This window comes from Arvicanthis niloticus, chromosome 16, assembly GCF_011762505.2.
Source record: "Arvicanthis niloticus isolate mArvNil1 chromosome 16, mArvNil1.pat.X, whole genome shotgun sequence".
NCBI classification, from domain to species: domain Eukaryota; kingdom Metazoa; phylum Chordata; class Mammalia; order Rodentia; family Muridae; genus Arvicanthis; species Arvicanthis niloticus.
In genome coordinates this window covers 66,821,667-66,839,650 of record NC_047673.1, presented here as the reverse complement: position 1 = coordinate 66,839,650, position 17,984 = coordinate 66,821,667, and the positions used below count along the sequence as shown (strand labels likewise).

The window sequence follows — 17,984 nt, the reverse complement described above, 5'->3', positions numbered from 1 at the left end:
ACGCCTAGATTGGGAGAGCTTGATGGAAATGTCTGCAAAGTGGTTTCCAGTATACTGACTAGGGCATGAAGGGGCAGAAGAGATATAACAAATTTGGGATCCTGGCAATGGGCTATTGTCAAGGAAAGCAACTAAGAAAATGTGTGGACTGTAGGGGGTGATCAAATAAGCATATGATAAATGATGGACTGAACTAACACACCGGAGTGGCTCAGAGAGCACACTGAAGGCAGGAGACAAACGCACAGCAGGGAACATTCGTGGGGGAATGATGCAAATATGGGCAGGTAGGCGGGGTACCTGTTCTCTAGAGCCTCCCACACACAGGGAGGTGGGGTGGCTAGTCCCCTGAGCCTTCCTATTGTTAGGAAGCCAGGAGTGCCTGCTTTTACACTAACTTTACAATGTAATTGTAATGAGTAATTGGTCACTTTTCCTATTAGACTGTATTCCTGAGCTTGGTTGTGTGTGTGTGTGTGTGTGTGTGTGTGTGTGTGTGTGTGTGTGTGTGAGAGAGAGAGAGAGAGAGAGAGAGAGAGAGAGAGAGAGAGACAGAGCCATGTACACACTTTCATACACATGAATTATACAATTTAAAAATATAATGAGGAAACTCTCTTCTCATTTTGTTTCATAAATACCTCATTCAATATTGTGCATTGGTAAGTTGTTGTCCTGGGAGTGTATTTCAGATCTGCTTGAGAAACTGTAAAGGATCCAGAAGGGAAGGCTGAGTAAAACTGCAGGGTCCTTTGCAGGCAAGGTGCAGAGATGGAGAGAAGGAAAGAAGGACAAAGGAAGGACAGAAGATGCTTGCATGCTAGCCCTTAGCACGTGTGTACACTCGTGAGTGTGACCATGGTACCCATGTTTGCGGCATCTCCATCACAACTACTGAGGCGGTATTATGGGGAGACTTCAGCGACATGGGAAACTAGGTACTTTCCTAGAGTAGCAAGGGTGTGCACACACACATACACACACACACGCACGTGCATTTAAGTCGCTTTAGAGAAAGAATTGTATCAGATTTGGATTAATGAAAATTGGATTACTTGTATTGGATTATTTTTCAGTTCCCCTGAAATGAGATTAAGAAAACTAAGCTACTTGGCCAAGTTCACTCAAGAGAATACATAAAAGGTACAGCTTGGGTTTATACTCCAGCTTATCTATCTGTACTGACATGTCAAGAAAACTGTCCAGCAAGTCCACTGTTCCTTCCCTAAAATAAAAATGATAACAGACACAGGCTCCATTTTATTCAATGCCTACCATAAGGCAGGCATTATGACATTTCTTTCAAAACATCATCTCAATTAATCCTGTCAAGTGCTTAAAGCATTCATTACTCCTGAAGACTAAACAAGGTCCCATAGAGGTCAAACTGGATCATCTTCTACATCACTCTCTCTAAGGCCATTTTCCCTGAGGAGAACAGCATCTAGCTACTAAGATTCAGTTACTCCCGTCTCTCATATTGTACTCACACTCAGAACCAGACCTGAGATCCAATCTGCTAGAGCGTACCCACTTGTGAAAAGTGCCCAGCTGCCTCCCCGGCTTGGAGGTGACCAAGCACACTCCATTGCTCTCACACTCCATCGCTCTCACACTCCATCGCTCTTTCCCTTCCCGTTTGAATACTCATCTGAGTGGTTTTATATTGTGAAGTTATTGAGTCAAATGGCTTCCATGAAACAGGCTCCTTCCCAAATAAAAATACCTAGGTGTGAACAATGGCTGTTTTTGTAACCAATGTTATTTTCTCACACACAAGAGCCAATTCCAAAACTACACCCGCCTTATGTCTTCTTCTTCGGGTGGAACAGAAACCACTTCCTTCCTTGGAAGCTATATTCTAAGTCCTATCCATTCTTTGGATCTTAGATAAACACTATTTTCCCACAAGGCTTGTCATGATCCTGTGTAGACAGGGACCAACTCTAACCTCTACCTTAGTCCTGCCTTTCCAATGCCATGAGCTTTCTATCCCTTCCTAGTGTGTTAGTCATACTTTATGTGAGCGTGCGCTAAGTGAAAGAAGTGAGCCTGTCAGGCCATGTATACGAGGGGTTTGCAGAAAGTTAGAGAAGCCAACAGTCCAATAAGAAAGGATTCACCATCAATGAGGTATGGGAACTTACAAAGAGGAACCTAGTTTTGCTCTGAGACACTCTGAAGAAGAGTGCTTCAAAAACTCAGAAAGACCAAATAAAACAAAGAAGGAGGTGAAGCCTGTGAGATTTTCCTCATGCAGCAGGGACTGAGATGCTGTTTCTTTTGATAGGATTCGGCAGTGCTGATGATAAGAAAGGCTGTTGAGGAGGGAAAGCTGGAGATCAGCAAATCCTCAGCACAGACTGCAGGGGCTGCCTGAGGTAGGGAAGGGCTAGGCACAGGAGAGAGGGCAAGGAGTTGAATGGAAGAACAAGGCAGGTGAATAGTTTAGCTGGTTGCCACCTACTGGCTTCAACTCAGAAAGTTTCTCTGCTGAGGTTGAGGTAACTTGGGGAGAATAAATGTGACCTAAAACCGGTCTGAAAAGCTAGGACCACGATGCTAGCCCCTCTCCCTGGATGATAAAACTAACTCCCTGTTACAACCTAGGACAAAGATGTCATCCTCTCCACCGGATGCCATAACTAATTCCAACCTTATCTCTGGGCTCACACTCTAGCTCTACTCGGTTTATTAATGAGGTGACTTTCCTCAAATATAGCTGTCACTACCACACTGTCCAATGTGAAGACAACATGTGGCTTCATGTCCCATTTGGCTGACATTTCTAATAGTCATGGAGATTTTAAGAGCACTAGTGATTTAGTCCCTCTCTCTGTCTCCTCTCTACATCCTCTGCCAGTCCACCCCTGACTCCCTCTGCTCCACCACCTGGGCGACATCTAAACCCCAACAAAGCACAGAGCTGCAGCTCCTATGGGTGTGTGCTTTTCCTGTGCAGGACACTTTCCTCCCCTGAACTCTACTGTTCGCCTAACTATTCTTCCATCTTCTCAGGCCTTACTTCAAACTCCTTCTGACAAAAGCCTCTCTTGACTGTCCGGGCTGGAGCGATTTGATGCATTTATGAACATGTTTGCTTAACAGCCACCTTCCCCAAGGTCTGCATGCCTTCTGAGCGAGCAGCACTGGGTCCATAACTACAGCCCCAGAGATTCCAATTCATCTGTTGAAGCTGAAGAAAGGTAGAAAGGGATGCACAGGAGGACTTCAGTATGTACTCTCTCCAGCAGGTGTGCCCACCACCACTGCCAGGAGCATTGTGCCACCCTCCTGGATAGGAGGGACTGTGAGCCGAAGCTAGCCCTTCCCCGTTGTGATCGACCCATCAGATCCCTCAGCTATAGAGAGTGCCTGGCGCAGGACCTTCGACTCTGCATCTTCCCTTTCTCTGGTTACTTCTTTCTTTATCATCTCCTTCTCCAAAGCCCTCTTTTCTTGCTGAGAGGCGAGCTCCTTTTCCAGTCTTTCTGTCTGCCTCTCCAGCTCACTCTTCAGCTGTTCACACTGGATCAAAGCCTGCAGGCAAGAGAGCGAGAAGGGACGTCAGGAGTGGGAAGTCACACCAGGGAGAAATGAGGCAATGACACCTTCTCTTATTTAAGATAGTTCAACCCTCCTCTAGAGCCCACTTGAATGACTGCTCCCCAACACTACTGACTGTCATAGCAACCCTGATGTCACACTCACTCACAGGTTTCCATCTCACAGCTGAGGCTACAAGACTGGTCAGCTGGAGAGTTCTGGTGGCCTTGACAGTGGCTACAGAATACTCAGAATTTGAAAATAAGTTCAGAAGAGCTAAGTGCCTTGGCATTTTTAGTTTTGTGTTGTTAGCACTTCATGAAATACACATGAAAAATATACTAGCATCTCACTTTTAATTCTTTAAAATAGACAAATAAAATTTTAAGACAGATGCCAAATTCTGTATTTTATTTGCATAGGCATCCACCAACACTCCATTAATAATGTTTCCTTAATATAACTAAGATTTAGTTCATTTCCCTTAAACACAAAACTCGCTGCCTACTGGTATCAGGATGGACATCTTGCAACATCAGTAAAAGTTAATAACTGAAAAAAAGTCACAATTTTCCTTTGAGCAAAATTATCCACTATGTTTTCCAGAGATCAAAACTCCCTGGATTCCAGAAGGGGTTGCCATCCCACAGTCAAAAACCTGACCCAGAATTGTTCCTTTCTAAAAGAACTGCAGGGACAAAAATGGAGAAGAGACTAAGGAAAAGGCAATCCTGTGACTGGCCCAAATTGGGATCTAGCTCAGAGGGAGGCTCCAAGGCCTGACACTATTACTGACTAGAGCCTAGCATGCTGTCCTCCGAGAGGCCCAGTAAGCAGCTGACTGAGACAGATGCAGATCCTTACACCCACTCATTGGACTGAAGTGGGGAACCCTGTGGTTGAATTAGGGGAAAGGCTGGAAGAAGCTGAGGAGGAGGGCGACCCCTTAGGAAGACCAGTAGTCCCAACTAACCTGGACTCTTGAGATCTCTTAGACACTGACCACCAACTGGGCAACATACACGAGCTGGTCCAAGGCCCCGACACACAGAGCAGAGCACTGCCTGGTCTGGACTCAGTGGGAGAAGAGGCGCATAACCCTTGAGAGACTTGAGGCCCCAGGGAGTGGGGAAGCCTAGCAGAATCAGGAGGACATTGGGGAGGAGGAATGGGATGAGGAACTGTGGGAGGGAGGACTGGGAGGGGGCAATGACTGGACTGTAAAAAAAAAAAAAAATAAAAGTAACCAAAAAAAAAAACCCCTCTCATTTCCTTTGGCCACATTCATAATAATACCACTATCTATAATGTCCAACAATAAAATAGAACTGCAAACTACAATAAACAAATCTTAATCAAATTAACTTACTATGGCATCTCAGTCCTCTGGCATTTATTTATGCCTACAACCCCAACGGCCCAGCCCAGGACCCACAAAGCTTACAGCTAGATGATTATAATTTGGACAGTTCATACTGGTGTTGATATGGATAGAGCAAAGGACATACTCCTCCACTGCTGGTAGGAGTGCAAACTTGTACAGCTACTTTGGAGATCAATATGGCAGTTTCTTAGAAAATTGGGAATCGATCTACCTCAAGACTCAGCTATACCACTCCTGGGCATATACCCAAAGGATGCTTTATCCTACCAGGAAAGGACACTTGCTCAACTACATTTATAGCAGCCTAATTTGTAATAGCCAGATGCTGGAAACAAGCTAGATGCCCCTCAACCAAAGAATGGATAAAGAAAATAAGTTATATTTACACAATGGAGTATTACTCAACTGTTAAAACATAGTATCATAAAATTTGCAGGCAAATGAATGGAACTAGAAAAAAAATTGTGAGATGACCCAGACCCAGAAAGTCAAACATGGTATGTACTCACTTATAACATAGTATGTACTCACTTATAACATGGCATGTACTCACTTATAACATGGCATGTACTCACTTATAACATGGCATGTACTCACTTATAACATGGCATGTACTCACTTATAACATGGCATGTACTCACTTATAACATGGCATGTACTCACTTATAACATGGCATGTACTCACTTATAACATGGCATGAACTCACTTATAACATGGTATGTATTCACTTATAAGTGGGTATTTAGGGGAGGGAGCATGAGTGAAACCTCCCTAGGAAGGATACTGTGGGTGGACTGGGGGTGGGTAGAGACAGGAACAGGAGGGATCAAGTAGGAGGAAGATGGAGGGAGAGACAACTGGAATTGGGAACCAATTAGGGGAGATAGGAACCTAGTACAACGGAAACTCCAAGGAATCTACGAGGGTGATCCTAGCTAAGACTCCTAGGAGTGGGGGACACAGATCCTGAATCAGCATCTCTTGTAATCAAGCAAGACTTCCAGGAGAGGAACTGGAACAGCAAGCTAGCCACAAAACCTACAATTTATCCCTACCTACAAGATGTGCTGTGGTAAAGATGGCTCAGAAATTGGGGGGATGGCCAACCAATGTCCAGTCCAGTTTGAGACCCATGCCATGAGAGGGATCCCACCCCTGACACTCTCTAGAGGGCCAGGAACCAGAAGCTGGATAGCCCAGACACCTAGGACAGAACCAAACACAACCTAATGATATTCTGTTATACCTAGACCAGAGCCTCGCATAACTGTTATCAGAGAGGCCAGCAACAGATAGAAGCAGACGCAAAGAGCCACAGCCAAACATTAGGTGGAGCTTGGGGAATCCTGCAGAAGAGGGGAAGAAAAGACTGTGGGATCCAAACAGGACAAGAACATCACAAGAAAACCCACAGAATCAACCAGGAAAGCCTACATGGATCTGACCTGCGTCCTCTTCACATATGTTACAGTTGTGTAGTGTGGTCTTCTTGTGTGTCTCAGCAGAAGCAGACGCTATCTCTGACTCTCTTGCCTGCTTTCGGGACCCTCTTCCTACCACTAGGTTTCCTCATCCGGCCTTAATATGAGCGAGGTGACTAGTCTTACTGCAATTTGATATGACATATTTGGTTGATATCCCTGTCCTTTTCTGAATAAAATTGGAAGAGGAGTGGTTAAGGGGGAGGAATTGGAAAGAGACTGGGGGAAGAGGAAAGAGAGAAAACTGTGGCTAAGATGTAATATATGAAAGAAAAATTTTTTAAATATTTGAAAATACAAATACAAAAAACCAAACTGCACAGTCCAGTTGTTGACAATGGATTTGGGAATGGTCTCAGTGTACACCATTGGGTTTTATGCACAGTTATGCTGCCCTCTGCTAAAAGCTAAATACAGACAGAAAATATCTAGGATGTGCAGCTAACTCCTTCATCCAAAAGGTATTCACTTTCAGGTCTTTATATTGTAAAGTTTCTGTTATCCTAAAGTAGGAGAGCCAATTTCAAATGTGTCTGATTAATCACAACCAAGTACAGTTTGTCTGGACTAAAACCAGCTCTCAAAGGGAGTTAGCCCCAAGATAAACCCTAGCCGAATGCCTTAGAAATTAGGAAATTTTAAGTTAAATTGTAAGAGATATGAGAGTGAATTTTTTTCCATAACTGAATCCCTGAAATACTAGGAAATACTGAATTCTGTGCAATTGTGCTAATAATAATCACTTTCCACTAATCTAGTAAAAAAAAAAAAAAAACACAATAACTTTTACTGACATAATGAATACTACTGGTATAAGCAAATGGAATCAGTATATCTAAAGAAATTCCCAACTGAATAAAAACTCGGTGTTAACATCGTTGAGTATGAGAACAGCAAGAATACCTGAGAGTCCAGCCAGCCCAAACAGCAAGAGGGAAAGAATACAGTTTTTGCAAGGAACTGGAAGAAATGGTCTCACGGTGGCCTAGCAGGAGGAAGGTTCAGTGGAAAGCACAAAGTGGAGCTGTCAGTCCTATGAACACACTGTGTTGATGACTGACTGCTGTGTCTGAGGCTTCTGTCACAAGCTCACCAGCAGAAGGATGAGTAGGTATGAGGAGCAATGAGGAACCCTTAGGTTACAAATTGGTGATGGCATCTGTCACTAGGTCTGCCACTAAGTTCACTCATGTTAAATAGATTTCATTTTATATACTTTTAAATTGTTTAACATTTATACCTGGTTACAGTGAAAGAAACAATAAACTTACTAACATGTGAAAATAGAAAATTTAGTCACATATGCATGTATGTACACACATGTGTAGTGTGTGAGTGTGTGTGCATGCACACATACACACACGAGGAAGCCAAAGCAGTCCTCAACTGCATCTCTACCTTAACTTTTGAGACATGGTCTCCCACTGACCTGGAGCTCACTCGTTAGATGGAGTGGCTGGCTACTATGCCGCAGAGGCCCTCCTGCCTCCACCCTCCCAGCAGGTCCTACCTCAGGCTTCAACTCTTAATGCTGGAGCAGCAGCATTGGGTCACCCTTGGACCCAAGTCAGGGAGTGTGGGATCCCTGAGATCTAAAACTGTCTCTCTAACAGGGGACCTCACCGATGGCTCAGGGGTTTCTAACCCTTATTACAGAGTGTTTACAGGATGCCAGTCCTTGTCATTCAAGAGATCCCATTTGGTCATTTTCTAGAACCACAGCTGATGTATAACCACGAGGAAACTAAATCCCCAAAGGTGAGATCACAACTAAGATGATCATACCCAAGTGGGGCCTGCACCCCATTTCTCCTGGGGGGGGTCCTCCTTTTCCTTACTTGGTGGAAATGGCCGCCAGCCTTGAGGAGCTGAAAACCTATGGTGTCCCACGCCAGTGGATTCGGGCTGTGTTTGTTCCTTTGCAGTCATCTCATGCTGTCCCTATCAACACTCATCTCAGAACATAACTTACTGGGCTTCGTACTTCTATTTCTAGGTTTATTACACCAAAGGATAAAAGTTACTATCAAAAAGAAGTCAAACATTTCCCACAACAAAACTGGCATCTGTCAACTGAAGTTTTAAACCAGGAAACCTACTTTATGTCATCTCTTATCTTCCTCTCAACTGTTACAGTTCCCTAGGAATTCCAGCAAAAGACTCATGAATAATAAATTAATATATTAGTGATTTATTATTTACTGTTAGTGAACATAAAATTTAAAACTTATAATATGAATTTATTTTTCTGAAACAAAACCTATTAAATAAAAATGATTATCAATACATTTAAGATTCTAACTTATGAATAAAACATGGCATTGATTTTAATTTATAAATGCTTGCTTACTGGAAACTCATCAATAAGCCTACAATGAGACTATTTGTATAGTCATGTATCGGTTAATGACCATGTTCTGAGAAATGCATACTATATAATTTTACATGTACATAAGCCTAAATGTTGTAGGTCATGTCACTGCATCTGAAGATATCAGGAGATACACTAAATATGAAGTGAATGCTGCTGCTGCTTGTGTGATCCTGCACACACACAAACACATACACACACATATGCACGCATACGCGCACATACACACACACAGAAGAAATAGTCTAAAATAATGATAAACAATATAATACACATGAAAGCCAATAACACAGTTGCTTTTTATCACTGAGAGTTATATATAATAAATAACCACATATGCCACATTCTGATGCAACAGTAGTACTGATCCCAGCATCACCACACATGCCTGCTCATACCGCAGTGCCACTGGGTGAGGGAATTTGATGCAGTGACAGCTTGTTTTCGTTTTGCACTAGGCACTGTGCTGCAAGTAGCCTGACTTCCACACCCGCAAGTGGAGTCCAGTGCTCAATGCTTTTCTGGTCTTTTTTCTACTTTTTTCTTATTCCTTCTCTTTTGCTTCTATCAAAATCCAAGACACAGAATAAAAGAGAAACGTTTTTTAAAAACATTTACGGAACCTTCTGTGTTGCCATTTGTAAAAGCAAATCTTCCTGAGAGTGTCCTTTCGTTTCTCACGTGCTCATCACTTCTTTAAGTCTGTGCTGCTCACTTACTCAGCCTCTTCCCTCCTGAGACAGGCAGGCAGGCAGGCAGGCAGCCTGGGAACCTCTGCTCTCTGCTTCTGGAATTTCATCAACACATTCTACCCTCTTTTATTCCCTGATTATACTACTTCTCTTTAAAAGTCATCTCCAGTTGTAGTAAGTTACACTTTCCAAGTAAAACCCCCCACCAGACTCTCGCTATGCACTAAAAGCTTCCTCAGTGGCTAGCACAGAGTCACTTCACAAGTTCATCAGGATGGTTTCAGTGTGTTTTCAGTTTGTATTGAAAAAAATACGGCTTTGCCCAAACCACAGATCTAGAAAGTAGGATAGCACTTCCATACCATTACCCAAAAACAACATTACAGTCTTCTCATACCTGATATTGGATTTCTTACAAACAGGTCAGGTACTTTCACAGCCACTAGACTGTAAATAAGTATAAATAAAGTAATGCCTTCTACCTTGCATGCAATACAAACAATGACCACTAGGTGGCAACAAACGCCAAGCAACTACCTAGCATTCAAAAGTACTTCTAAACAGAAAATATCCACACTCACTATCTTTTAATACTCCCCCAAGGCAAAATTCCTATGTCTTATCAGAACTTTAGGTGAAAACTCACAGACATTAACATCATTTTGGCTAACTCAGTGTGAATTTCAATTCAGTGTGAATGCCAGGTGCACAGACACAATGCCCACCTCGCACATTCTTCTTCCTTTTTAATATTGTTCTCTCATACAACACATCTCAGCCACAGTCCCCCCCCCCCCACCCCCAGTCCTGTCTCCACCTCCCCTCTGCAACAAATTCTCTCCTCCTCCCTTTTCCTTCAGAAAAGAGGAGGCCTCCCAGGGATATCAACTGAATAGGGCATAACAAGATACAGTACGGCTGGGTGCAAACCCTCATACCAAGGCTTCGTGAGGCAACCCAGTAGGAGGAAAAGGATCTCAAGAGCAGGTGAAAGATTTAGTGACTTTCAATGTTAGGAGACTCACAGTCTAAGCTAAACAACCATAACATATTTGCTGAGGACCTAGTGCAGACCCTCAAAGGCTCCATGACCAGGCACTTCAGTCTGTGAGACCTCGTAAGCCATGTAAGCTGAGTCTGTGGGCTGTGTTCTCCTGGTGTCCTCTACCCCTCTGACTCCTACAATTCTTCGTCCTGTGGGAAGACGCAGAGTCAAAGGTCCTGCGCCAGGCACTCTACAGCTGAGGGCTCTGACGGGTGGATCACAACGGGGAAGGGCTAGCTTTGGCTCCCTTTGGTCCCTCCAGACAAAGGAGGTGGAGCAGAGATCCTGGCGGAGGAAACCTGCCATGGACACTCCTCTTGAGAGGTGCTTGGGGCCGGAAGTGAAGCTAGACTATAACATGCAGAAGCTGCCTGTAGTGATGTACATATCTGTGCACAGTAAAACTATCTGTAAACAAGAAGATTATGCACACAGGTCTCCCAAAGCACTTTCCCATACTGTTCCACACTCTCTAAGTAGTGGCAGAAAAGAAATAGTTACAGAAAAATAAGAATCTCCAAATAGTAAGCTTTTGCTTTTTTTTTTTTTTTTTTTTTTAAATTTAGAGAAATCAACATTTGTGGACTGGCATCATTTTAATATGTGTTTGGAATTAGTTTAGTTATGAAATAATCAAAGAAATCTACACGTGGAAAGTGGCTGTGTGTTATATCCGTTTCTAGCCGTTAGACTTGCCTTGGTCTTTTCAAAGTTGGCTTCCTCGGTCATCTGCACAGCATGCTTCACTTGTTTATAGGCACTTGTCTCTCTCTCCTGCACTTCTGCCAAGCTGCTCCGTACAGAAACTAGCACAGACATTAAGTCATCCCTCTCTCTGTCAGCACAAAAAGAAGACAGCAAGTAAGAAATGAGCATGTGCCACGTACTCGGAAGTTGGAGGATGGGAAAGCATCCTTGTGTGTTAAAAGTGCTATGGGGCCTGCGCAGCTTGCATCAAGCACAGCCCAGAGAATGAGCCTCTGTCCTCCTCCTGCAAGTGGCAGGTGGAGTGGCAGAAGAACTGAGGTGTTCCAGGCATGACCACATCTGCATGGGTCAATACCCTTCTGTGGAAAGAGCTGGCACATGCAGGACCATAGAGTAAAGCCTCAGCAGGGGAAATGACGTAGAACAAGCGAGCGAGGAAGCTGGGACAAGCAGCCAAGCTCAGAGGAGTGTGTGCACATCAAAGGCAGCTTTACCAACAAGGGAGTGTGTGTTAAATATTTAGAATATTTGAAGAGAAACCGTGGTTTCATTCCTTAGCAGGGATGGGGTTCAAAGGCTGTGCCATGCTGTCTATTCTGGCTTACTTGGACTGGTAGAAACACTTCCTTTTCGATCTTTCCAGTGGCTTCATTTTCATCCCCTCTCCCCTCCCCCCAGCCCCTGGTTAAATTCTCTCAGCTAGTTATGAACAAAACCTGTAGTTTTTTCTGATGTTTACTTCTGCTTTTCATTTCAGTGGGTATTTTTATGGGACTCTTCAAGCCCTCCAGTTGCATATATGACACTCAAATTGAACAGAATCTTGGCCACTGGTTTTGATCCTGGGCAAACTCCACCCACTCATAAACAAGCCTCAGCCGTCCACTAGGCTGAGCTGCTTGTTGGGCAAGCAGAATCCCAACGCTATGACATGTACAATAGCAAGGACCCAATTTCCCAGGTTAAATCAACTCCATAACAAATTCTCAGGGTATTTCGCAACTTATTACTGTGTAACAATCCCCAGTAGAGGGTACTAGAGAGACAGCTCAGGTAGGAGAATTTGCTCTTACTAAGGACCTGGGTTCAGCACCCACCCCAAGTGGTTCCCGACCAGTTCTAAGTACAGTCTCTAGGGACCCAGTGCAGCATCCACGTTGCCGAAGCCACCTGCATGCATACAGACAAGCACACGTATATGCAAAATAAAACTACAGTTTAAAACTCTACCTACCCATGGTGCCAAAGAGAGAAGTGAGGTAGTGAATTCTCTGTACACACAAAGCAGAGTGAAAAGCATGCTGGACTGTACACATGCCATCATGTACACCATCATCATGACCAGCTTTCTCATGCAGCGCCAACCCGCTGAAATAAAAGCTTAGTTTGCCTTGTGCTGCCAGATTCTAAACTGTCAGAGAAGAAGCAACTGGGATAAAAAAGACAGCAAAGCAAGCATTGAAGAATGGTTTGGAAGATCACACACACTGATTTCAAACACCGTTCTAAACTAACCAATGACTCCATTTCACAAATCTCCTGAAGAAAAGATTTTAAACTATCTGTGGTATTTGGAAAACAGCCACATTTTTAGCAACATTTAATGCTGAACACATTCATAAAACCTCTTTTTGTTAAAAAAAAAAATTGTTACAAATGGCATAAAATTCATAGAGTGATGATGAGCTTCCTGATTTGTTTTAAATTGATGAAAATTACTTAATTTTTATTCTAAGTGAAATAAAAAACAGTAAATTGTTCTGATGGAATATTATGAAGCATAATTATGTGGGAAAGTAAGAGACTCCAAAACAGATCTAATCATTCTAAAGTAAAAAAAAAATTGAATACCAGCAAAACAAAATTTGTACTTATTTGAGTTTCAAACAAAAGTATAAATAACATAAATGGGGGATATACAGATGAAGAGAACCTATGAACCTAGAGGAAAATCACCCTTGAAGGATAACAAACCAGTCTGAGAGTCATGTGGTCACCTCCCTGAGAGTTACTGAATAGCAAAACGTTAAACTCAGTTACATCCTTTATCTACTCTGATACTACAGTATCACAAAGACTAGGTTCCCAGCTCAGTGCATGTAAAACAAGTTAACAGATACCACAAGGCCAAGCGCTAGCACATCTGTCTCTTATGGGAGACGGCTTTAACCCACTTAGTTTATTTTCAGGGCATCCTCTATCAAGTGTAGAATTTGTCACATAATAGATGCTCAACAAAATAAATGACAAGAAGAACATATGTATGGGGCTGTGAGACAGCTCACGGAGGGAACGCACTTGCTGCTGAGGCTGACAAACTGAGTCTGATGCCAAGGAGCTACATGGTGGGAGGAGTTAAACAACTCCTGAGAGATGCTCTCTGACTTTACATGTGTGCCATGGCATGCATGTGTGCTCATACAAACACATGCACACAAAAACATATGTAAAATTAAAAACATAAAAATTAAATAAAATTAAAATACTTTAGAATAGTCTGCTTGTGAGTCTACTACTTTTCCATATTAACATAATCTTAAAAGCTGTGTATGAATACAGACATCCATAACAGGAAGACTTCAGAAGTGATACCAAAAGGGAGTTCCCAGTAATAATGTTATAAGATTTAAATGGAAAAGGTCAAATTATTTAGAAGAACAGAGTAAAAGTTAGTTCCTCTAGTTAGAGATATTTCAGGATATAAATTCATCAACCCTTAAGCCAAAGAAAATCAGTAAAGATGAGCCGCAAACACAGACATTTCATTAAAATTATCCTTTAGGAGATGGCAAATGAATATCGGACGGATGGGAGTGAGCCATCTGACTGCTACCACGGCTACAGGAGGCTGTGCAGGTCATCCTGGCAAGCTGCACTTAGAGCTGCGTCTCGCCTTTGGCTGGGTTTCAACTCTACTCCCTGGATGACCCAACACTGGACACTCAGGAAACAGAGAGCTCTGGGTGTCAGGCTGGGCTTGTCAGTGGGGAGCCTTGGTTCCTTCTAGCCCATCTTCCTCTGCCTGCCACCTTCTCAGCTGATCTCCTCCTTCTCAGCACCCCACACTTTCCTCTTGCATCTGATGAGACTACAGGTTATTCAGAAATGTGACAACACCATGGCAGGTAGCCAGGTGGACTGTGGGCAGGTGCACCCTCCTCCAGAAGCTGTGACCAGAGGACAAACCTAGTGCTAGGCCTGAGGACAGTGGGACACAGTGAACAGGCATGTGTGACATCATCTTCTGAGGCAAAGTTCTGCAAAACCTTAAAAATAGCACATGATGACCCCAGGGTCTCAGCCAGGGAGTTTCCTGAGGAAGCTGAGCTAGCCACATGAATTAAGCTCAATTAAATACTCCATAGCCTGGGTAGAAAGCAGTCAGGGCTGAAGATGCCACACAGAACCCAGCCTGCAGGCCTGCACTGGAAAGGCCTTTGCAAGCACTCACTGTGAGTACAGCACATCAGGAACTTAATGCTCGGACAGAGCAGGAAAGACCCTGAGCCACAGCAGCCCTGGGTGTAGATATACCAAGGAGAGGGTTGCTTTAAAGAGACATGGATCAACTTCATCTTGAAATACAGAACTATTAAGAAACAATGCTTTAAGTCGCTGTCAATTTTAGGCATTTGCAATACACAGCGTTTTAATAAGCATCATTAGTCCTGTTTCTAAGGAAAATCTAGAGGGCTGACGAAACATTTCGTTGTGCCTCATTTTTGGAAAGTTCCCTGCTGCAATTGTTTAAAGCCAGCTGGACAGAAGCCTGACAATGAACACAAAATGGACCAAAACCTCAGGATGGCATTATTGGAATCATTTTTCCTCTAAATAAATAAATAAATAAATAGTAACCAGGATTTCTCTGCAGAATTTCCAACTACCTCCTCAAAAACCTTTAAAATGTTATCATTAAGAAAGAGAATAAAAGAAATTAGCATTACTTTTTACCAACTTTACAGGACAAAGCAGCACTTCAGAAGATTTCAAACCAACTTAGAAAACGCAAGCAATATGAACAGATCTGAAGTTACTCATTATGATCCCCAACATAAAACACCACAGAACTATGGGTGGTCTGGTCCCTGTGTCATGCCTCATGCCCTTCCTGTCCACCCCACACCACTCACAGCCCCCACGTCTCGAGCAGCTCTTGCTGGACTGTGTGTGGAAGGAGACGCTGGCGGCAGGTTTCACGAGTCCATGTCTCACAAGGCTCCGGCAAGCTCTTCGAATTTATCATATTTAAGGTATGATTCTCAAATTCTACATTAAAACTATGTAGCATGTACTGACATTAAATACACAAAACTAGAAATCCAAACCCATGACATGCTGGATGCTTTTCAAAGTCAGCGTCGTGCTCTGTAGGCCGCACTGTGCATTAATAAGCTGGAAAGGTCTAAATACCAGATTAAACAAAGGGAGCCTTACAACCCTCAAAATCCACAGAAATAAGAAAAGCAGAAACCTTTCACCCTATTCTGTTACTAAAGCACAACATGAGGCCACATTGCTGACACAGCAGAAATGTGAACTAAGTAGGCCAGCACTGCCTCTCAGAGGCTGAGATCAAATTTAAGGTAACAAAAGCAGAATTCTAACTGACAAGAATCTAATTTCTGAACAAAAGCCAGACATTCAATCAATATAAACACTGTAATCTCTATCAGACACTCAATCAATATAAACATTGTAACCTCCATCAGACACTCAATCAATATCAATCAATGTAATCCCATTCTACATGTTCTCTACACCCTAGAAGGCCAACACTATAGGGGTGCACTCTGACCTTATTTGCTGGTTGATTTCACTAGACTAACTAGTTAAAACTGCCTTTGACATCTATTTCTCTGACATCCTATCTCCATGGAAAGTTAGTTACCAGTGGGGTTAAAGACTGTTTGAAACAGATCTTCCATTCTCGTGGCCCCTTTTCTACTTTTCCAGTGTTGACTACTGTTAAATATCTGGTGTGTATTATTTTAAATCTTTTTCTGTATACATAAATGACCCTAGAGAAAATATTGAATATCGTATTGGACCTAGAAAATCAAATAGTTTTGTTTTGCTGTTATGCTGGGTAGTTTTATTTACTTTGGAGTTAGGTTCACGCTGGCCCACATGGGTCCTCTATGCTTCTTCATGTATGTGTACGTGGATGTACAAGTCTGTGTGAACTGTGTGCGTGGGTGTGCACACAATTTTTAATTTTCACGTTTATTTACCGTGTGTGTGTGTGTGTTACACATGTGTGTGCCACAGTCCCACTGTAGAGGTCAGAGGACAACCTGCAAGGCTCGGGCACTCCTTCCACTATCTGAATTCCCAGGGACTGAACTTAGATCAAGTCTTGTAGCAAGCAGTTTGCTGGCTGAGCCATCTCTCCAGCCCCTGATTCTTCCATAAATCAGCGTAGTTGACACATACCGCAGTTTAGTTATTCCTTTTGAAGGACACTCAGGCTTTTGCACCCTTACAGATAATGCTACAAAAGCATTCTATATGCATGTTATACTGTGCATACATATGAGCTTTCTTTGTAGGAAACTATAATGCTATATATATAAACTATATATAGTTATAACTATAACTATAAATTAAATATTAATAGACAGTGCTACATCATCCTACAAAGTAGCTGTGCTGATTTCACAGTGCCACCAGCAGGGAAGGAAAATCCTGGTCTCAGCAGAATCTCCCATCATTAGTCACAACCAGTCCAATGGAGTAAGTTGTTCTTAGTCGAGTGACTATCTTCTGATAACTGACAGCTTCCTCTCTTACCAGCTCCTTCCCCTTACTCCTAGTGCAACAGGGCAGTCTGCCATGTTTTATTTCAAAACTGAATACATACTCTATTATTTAGTTACACATGGCAAACATTTTCCCAATCTTTTACTATAATTTGCAACATTTTATTTTAAGTAAATTAAGTCAATCTCTTAAAATTGTTTTATAGTGCTGGGAATTAAACCTTGGACATGCTGGATTAGTGTCACATCACTGAGGTACATATCGAGCCTCATGTCCTGTGAGACAGGATCCTGCTCTATAGTTCAGGCTGGCTTGGGATTCTCTGCTTTAGCCTACCGAATGCTGCCACGATAGGTGTGAGTTACCACGCCCAGTACCCATGAGTACATTCTTAAACAGTCAAGGGAATAATTTTCTGGCTGTTTGTGACTTTCACTGTTGCATATCATGCTTAGGATACGAGCCCAAAGCTATCAGTCTACTTCTAATACTTTTATAGCCTGAATTACATTTGGCTCTTTATACATAATTCAGTTTGTAAAGTACAGTTCTATTCTTTTTTTTCAAATAGAAAAATTTAATTTCTCTGAGCCACTGCTTCCCAAGTTATAAACAGGCTTAATAGTACCTGCATCACAAAATGCATTTTAAGATTAAAGGAGACTATGTTTTCATGTCCTAGCTCAGATCTGGCCAATCACTATTTATTATTTGGGTAAATAAAACATATATATATATATATATATATATATATATATATATATAAAATATATATTATTGCTTCATTTCTGGTCCTGTCAGAGTCCCTGGCCTTGGTGGCTACTCAAGTGTTCACACTTCTCTGCCTGTGATCAGATAGGGGTGTATATATATATATATATGTATATACATACATACATATATATACATATATATATGTATGTATGTATATACATATATATATATGTTTTATTGAAAATATGTAAAAGCTTTAATAATAATTCACAACATGTT

The 17,984-nt window shown here is 42.3% G+C and overlaps 1 protein-coding gene across 12 annotated transcripts in view; it reads right to left on the bottom strand.

Annotated features, from left to right (window-relative positions):
• The window catches only part of Sdccag8 (SHH signaling and ciliogenesis regulator SDCCAG8), a 194,480-nt gene that overhangs the window by 143,536 nt on the left and 32,960 nt on the right, over positions 1–17,984 (bottom strand). For all 12 annotated transcript variants that reach the window (XR_013104485.1, XR_013104484.1, XR_013104486.1 and 9 more), the window contains exons 9-10: positions 11,217–11,355; positions 3,388–3,540 (exon numbers count right to left, since the gene is read on the bottom strand). Coding sequence is in view for 9 of the 12 variants with exons in the window: in XM_034520156.2 (XP_034376047.1) it covers positions 3,388–3,540; positions 11,217–11,355 (292 nt within the window). In the remaining 3 variants the exon portion in view is untranslated. The remainder of the gene's footprint in view (positions 1–3,387; positions 3,541–11,216; positions 11,356–17,984) is intronic.